Here is a 7,025-nt window from a genome sequence, read left to right on the forward strand (position 1 = left end):
ATGAAAATTTGTAGGTTTTGACGGGAAAATGTTTATATTGAGTTTCGTGTTATTTATCGGGTGTAAATAATACGTACAAGTAATAATTTAAGAATTAATCAATTTAGTTATGGACTAAATCGCACGCAAGAAAAGTTTAAAAGATAAATGATAATAAACAAAAAGAACAAGGACCAAAGTGACATTTTATCCATTCAATATATGAAAACCAAATTTGAAAGAAGAAGAATCAGAAGAGAAAAGAAGAAGTTAGAAGCTTCAAACGCCGATTACGATCGTTTCGCCGCCATTTCGCCGTTCGACGTCTGAATCGAGTGATTTTCGCGGCGATTTCTTCGAAATCGAGAGCTCTTTACGTTCTAAGCTTTGTTTCAAGGTAATATCTCGAGAATTGATGCCAAAATTCGGATATATGGCTGATTTGAGTTAAAATTATGTTTAAATTGGATTTTATCGAAACTAGCTCAGTTTTCACGTTTTTGGAAAAACTAAATTATGGGTATAGTAGATGGGAGTGTTTATTAGGCTTGTGGAAGGCGGGAAATCGGTGGAGTGCCACGGAAATCGATTTTCCGGAAAGCTGCCTTCGGTGTGCGATCGCACACATGAGTGTGCGAACGCACACTACACTATGCGGACGCACAGTGCTCGTGTACGCCCGAACAGTGGGTCCATAGGGACCAAAGTGGACTTTTTTCCCTAATTGAGCGGGATTTTGATATTTTCAAATATTTGACCCTAAAAACGATTAAGGACCCCGATAATTTGAAAAGTAAAGTTTTAGCTCGACGTTTTACGCGAGTAACAATAATGAAAAATGTTAAGGAAGTAATACGATTCTCGAATACGGGAAGCGAAATTTGATAAGTCGCAAGTACGACTAAGAGTTATTGAATACGTGAATAATACAAAAAATGAAACCAAAATCCTAGAATTTAAAGTATTATACGTGAAGAAGCACAAGATTCACATCTAACTATTAAACGTTATTTAATATGTATCAGACGTACGACCGAGCAGTGAGGGCTTTAGAGGTGGAATAGTACGAGCATACCACCACATCGACTTTATTATAGAGTGGATAGTGGTCACATTGAGTTGCACTTTACTTTCGTATATTATCGATTAAAGTTATTTTGATATCATATGTAAACTATTTATACGCATCGAATTATATGTATGAATTGCTGATGTGCTATATCTTTTGATTGAACTTTTTATATAAGAACGTAGTATACGATCCAACGAAACTAGCTACCTATTGGGTGTCAATAGGCTGTGTGATCACTAGTAATTGAGTCAGTCTAGAGAGTCTGACTATGAAATATGATTTGTTATGCATGTATGATATGATTATGAAAGATGAGATATGAATGCGATACGAGAGAGCACTCGGCTACAGTGTAGTCTGGAGTCCCCATATCTAGTGAGTTGGACTCACACTTTGAGAATAAGAGATAGGTCGCGATCGACGAGGCAGAGAGTGAACACCCCCGGGTCGGACCCGTTGGATTAGTATGATTTGAATATTCGTAAATTGTGTCGTATGCTAGGATATTAGTTTCGAAAGGATCAAATACTTGTTCATATGTATTTTCGTATTAATGTTGATTTGAAATGCGATGCTATGTTTTATAATAATACTGTTAGTAAAGATGCAAGCTCACTCAGTATTTTCCCAAATACTGACCTCTCACATTTGATGTCTTACAGGTGCTTAGTGTCTGGACCTAGCTAGAGGTCAAATTTTGAGACCCGGAAGTCAGCTGTGTATGCATAGTTCCTTGACTTTCGTAGCGCTACAGTAGTAGTCCAATGTCGACAGAGTTGTGGCCTGACAGCAGTACATTTTGGTTATGTGTTTTACTTGCTGTCTTGTTTATATGTTTTGATAGGCTACACACGATATGTTTTTTTCACGGCACCGGATGCCTATGATATGTTTGATACACTAGTATGTATATAATCCCGTGAGGCCAGTTTGTACGAGGTACAGTAGCTAGAGCCCACGTGGACATGAGAAAAGCTAGTGTAAATATTGTATATATATATACATGTTATTTGCTTTCGTATGTGAATGTATTATATGTTATATTTGTGAAAAATTAATTGTGGTTTGAGGATTGCTACGGGTTCCGAAGCTACCACTTCCGTTCCCAAGTGTCGGTCTCGGCTCAATATTTTGGGTCGTGACAAATCCTTGGCTAAACATCGTGTGAACTTCTCTGACTAACGGTCTCCGCCATGTTGTTGTAATATGCCCGAGACTTCCTGCCGACTTTCTGCTTAACGCGTCTGCTACTACGTTAGCCTTGCCTGGATAGTAATGTATCATACAGTCGTAGTCTTTCAATAACTCCATCCATCTCCTCTGTTTGAGGTTGAGTTCTCGTTGATCGAAAATGTACTTCAAGCTCTTATGATCTGTAAAGATCTCGCACGTGGCGCCGTATAAATAATGTCTCCAGATCTTCAGCGCGAAAAGTTCACCTCATGATCTGTAAAGATCTCGCACGTGGCGCCGTATAAATAATATCTCTTATGGTCTCTAAATCATGCGTCGGACAGTTTACCTCATGCTTTTTAAGCTGTCGCGAAGCATACGCGATCACTCGACCATGTTGCATTAGGACACATCCTAATCCAACTCTTGACGCATTACAGTAAACTGTGAATCCTTCTGTTCCTTCTGGTAGTGATAAGATTGGTGCCGTTGTCAGACACTCTTTCAGTTTCAGAAAACTGAGTTCACACTGGTTCGTCCAGTTGAACTTGGCGTTCTTCTGAGTCAACTTCGTCAAAGGTACAGCGATCTTCAAAAAATCATGTACGAATCGCCTATAGTCCCGCTAAACCAAGGAAACTTTGAACTTCCGTAACCGATTCATGTTGTTTCCATTCTATCACAACTTTGATTTTCTTCGGGTCAACTTTAATACCACTCTGAGTTATCAGGTGACCCAAGAAAGCTACCTCCGTTACCCAAAATTCACATTTAGAGAATTTGGCGTAAAGCTGATGCTCTCTTAGCGTCTGTAGTATTATTCGCAGATGATGTGCGTGCTCTTCTTCTATACGTGAATAAATCAAAATGTCATCGATAAACACGATCACGAATTGATCCAAGTATGGCTTGAATACTCTATTCATCAAGTCCATGAAGGCTGCTGGCGCATTCATTCCCAAATGACATAACAAGAAACTCGTAATGTCCGTATCGAGTTCGGAAAGCAGTCTTCTGGATGTCATCATCTCGAATCTTCAGCTGATGATATCCTGATCTCAAGTCGATCTTGGAAAAGTACTTTGCTCCTTGTAACTGATAGAATAAATCGTCAATTCTAGGTAACGGATACTTATTCTTGATCGTTATCTTATTCAACTGTCGATAATCGATACAAAGTCGTAGCGATCCATCTTTCTTTTTCACGAATAGTACTGGTGCACCCCACGGGGATGTTGGGTTTTATGGGTTCATAATGCAGCGGAATTTCAAAAATTTATCTAAAAACCCAAACCAAGATCCATGTATTTCGAATTAACAGAATAATTACTTACTTGTATGTCGAATTCAACAACAATGTAGGAAGGAAGGAGGTGGTTCACTTTGGTGATACCTGGCCTCGGATCAGAAACGCCTCCAAAAGAATGCGTCCTCTACGAGTATCCACACGAACAGACCTTAGCCAAAACTAGTGCTTGTGTGCTAGCACTATTGCTTCACAAGCAATTTCGAATTTTAGTGATTTAGTGAATAATGAATTTCGTGATTCTCAAACCAACTGCTTAATGAGTATTTATAGTGATAAATAACACTAGGGTTTGAGACAAATTCGAATTTCAATCTCATTGCAATTCTACAAGTTTATGTTTATCAAAAACTCCTTTTTGATAATTATCCATATATATTAATTACTATATTTATTATTTTCCAAAAATAATAAATTAAGGAAAACACTTATCCTTAAATTTCGAATTAATATATATATTTATTAATATATATATATATATATATATATAATCACTTAATCACATTGGGCTTGTACAACCCATAACTGTTTTGGGCCTGTTCTTAGTGTGCGACCCTGTAGGTTCATATAACGTTGACAGTAGGCTCGAAATCCCTATTTCAGCCCACAAGTCATAAGTGGCCTCTAGCAAGACATTATGACTACCCAAGTTATATGAATATCGATAATCCGATTTAACCATTTACAATAATATTTTAATCCCTTTGTCTCTCGATATCCAGATTGAATATAAGGCATAGTTATGTCATCCTTATAACATTCAATCATTAGTTTCTTGACTCTAAGTAGACTGAAAATGATAACTTCTTATCAATTAGCATGGCCATGCATTTTCTTCAGTCTATCTTCTTCAAGGGGCCCATAGATATCTTACTCAAATAAATGAGGGACAAATTCCTTCTCAGTCACTCACATTTCTCACATAGTTACTTTCATATCCAATGACAATCTATTCCATTATCCTGTTAAAGATAATGTAAGACTGTATCAAAATATGAAATAGATATGTAGAAATCCATGATGATTTCAAGGTCAAAGATTATACTAATAGAACTGTAATGAGAATTACTTATGACAGTGATCTATGTAGTTTTCTCACAGTGGGTCATCCAGTGCCTTATTTCTCAAATAGCACCTATGATTTGATTTAATATCTCATATACATGATTAGTAAAACATAATCATCAGTCAACATCATACTAGTCTCAATGTTCTATTAAGACTAGGGATAGATGGTATATAATTCTTTTATTAAACCTAAGGGTTCTACTATCAAGTCACATATTGGATGACCTTAGAAAGAATTAACCATTCAAGTATTTTAATCATTAATATAAAATGATAAAAAACTGCCAATCAATAAATAATAAAATGATAAAGTCAAAACATGGTCAAACATGATTGACCTAGTGCATATCACTAACAGGGGATACACTCGGTCTGATGAAACCACGATCAAACAATTCTTCTAGTTGATCTTTTAGTTCTTTAAGTTCTGCAGGTGCCATACGATAAGGAGGTATTGAAATCGGCTTCGTGCCTGGAGCCAATTCGATACAGAACTCAATCTCGCAAGGGTAATCCAGGTAATTCTTCCGGAAAAACGTCTGGATATTCTGACACTACTGATACATCGCTTAAGTTTACGCTTTTCTTCTCCACGTTTCGTACTATAGCTAGGAATCCTTGACATCCCTTCTTTAACATACGACAAGCTTTAAGAGCGGAAATGATACTCGTAGAAGATTCCATCTTATCACCCTGAATTGAAACTGCTTCAATTTCAGGCGTATTAAACGTTACTATCTTCTTCCGACAATCCATATTGGCATAGTACTGAGCTAGCCAATCCATTCCTAATATGACGTAAAAAACTAACACTTCAAGTAATATCAAGTCCACCATCAAATCTCGTCCTTGAACTCTCACCGGACAAGAGGGGTAGACAATACTAACTTCCACACTTTCACCTACTGGGGTAGCTACGGACAAAGGATTCTTAAGATATGCGGGTTGCACCCCTAACTTACTAGCGAAACTAGGCGAAACAAATGAATGCGTAGCACCCGGATCATACAAAACTAATGCATCTTGAGAAGCGATAGGAAAGATACCTTGCACAACAACATTGGAAGCCTGAGCCTCCTAAGGATTCAGTGCAAAAACTCTGGCCTGACTTCCGCCAGCCTGTGAAGTCTGACCAGTACCGCGACCTCCACCATTTCTTCCTCCTCGATTCACAAAACTACGGAACCTCTGACCAGTAAACGTACTCCCCGTCTGATCGTACCCTGACGCCGCCTGATGTGCAGCTCTTTGTTTATGATAGGAAGACTGCACCACTGTAGTCATGGAGCCTTGAGGCATCTGCCTCGGACAATCTCTTGCAAAATGACCCCGTTGGCCACAGTTGAAACATGCCTTAGTAGCAATGTGGCACGCGCCGTAGTGCCTCTTATTACACGTCAAACAAATAGGAGTTCCACTTCCTAAACCACTAGTAGATCTAGCACCAAATCCTGTGCTAGTAGTTCCAACTCGAGATCCATGTCGAGCTTTCTTACGTTCTCCCTGACGTTGTGTCGGCCTTGAGTATCTCCCAACGTATGACTGCGTTGGAGCGCTCTGCACGCTGCGAAACTTATCACTCCTTATTGATACAACGTTAGAAGGGTGAGGAATTATCCCATATCGAATCAGAGAAATCTCCATATGCCTGGCGTTATCAATCAATTGCACTAAGGTTATTCTGATATCAGACGTCAGACTCACAAACTCGGGTCCTAAACCCTCTACAAATCTCGAGTTCACTCTGACTGGACCTGCAGTCAGATCAGGTGCAAATCTGCTTACTCTAGTAAACTCAATCACAAACTCTTGCACAGAGCGATTGCCTCTACTCAGGGTCAGCCACTGGTTACGATAACTCTCCGTCACCGTAAACGGTAAGAAATTGTGTCCATTGTTGGCTGAATATGGCGTTGAAACCAATCTTTCGCAGGTCCTCGCATAGACATTTCCACCATGACGATTGTGTGTCTCTCGTTAGCTTGTAAACGTCGAGCATTACGTTCCACTTCCTCCAGGAAGTCCATAGCATCATCAGAGCCGTCAAACTTTGTTGGCTTAAGGCGCATATAAGCCAAAACGATATCTCGACCGGTGAAAACAACATTTCGTAGCTGATGCTGCTGAAGTTGTTCACGATGCATATTCTGCACCTCAGCTTGATTGGCTTGCATAGCCGCAATTCCCGTAAGAAACTAATTTAGATCAAAACCTGCGACGTTAGGTTGTTGAGCTTGCGCTTGCACCGGGGGTGCCTGAGCATGGGCCTCTTGGCCTCTGCCTCCTCCATGAACAAAAGACTCATCTTGAACTTCTGGGCGTACATCATGTGCCCCTTCAAAAACATTTCGTGTTGTAGCAGCAGCTCGTTCCTCTTCTTGTCGTTGGTCAGACATCCTGACCAAGACAAGCAGAGTTGTTTAGCCG

The 7,025-nt window shown here is 39.4% G+C and overlaps 1 protein-coding gene across 1 annotated transcript; it reads right to left on the reverse strand.

Annotated features, from left to right (window-relative positions):
* Positions 1 to 3,142: 3,142 nt before the first annotated feature.
* On the reverse strand, positions 3,143 to 6,742 carry LOC126681739 (uncharacterized). Its single transcript, XM_050377289.1, has 4 exons — positions 6,468 to 6,742; positions 5,772 to 6,375; positions 5,202 to 5,675; positions 3,143 to 3,319 (listed from the first exon to the last, which is right to left on the reverse strand). Exons 1-4 carry the CDS (start codon positions 6,740 to 6,742, stop codon positions 3,143 to 3,145), a joined length of 1,530 nt encoding a protein of 509 aa, XP_050233246.1.
* Positions 6,743 to 7,025: the final 283 nt, after the last annotated feature.

This window comes from Mercurialis annua, linkage group LG5 (assembly GCF_937616625.2).
Source record: "Mercurialis annua linkage group LG5, ddMerAnnu1.2, whole genome shotgun sequence".
Taxonomy (NCBI): domain Eukaryota; kingdom Viridiplantae; phylum Streptophyta; class Magnoliopsida; order Malpighiales; family Euphorbiaceae; genus Mercurialis; species Mercurialis annua.

Bases quoted from the DNA above. Each gene is read 5' to 3' on its own strand.
- LOC126681739 (XM_050377289.1), bottom strand. From the start codon at position 6,742: ATGCATCGTGAACAACTTCAGCAGCATCAGCTACGAAATGTTGTTTTC. The intron at 6,376-6,467 runs GTGACGGAGAGT...TAGAGTAAGCAG, and splicing joins ACAATTTCTTACCGTTTACG to ATTTGCACCTGATCTGACTG. The intron at 3,320-5,201 runs GTACGAAACGTG...TTATTCTATCAG, and splicing joins GTCAAGGATTCCTAGCTATA to TTACAAGGAGCAAAGTACTT.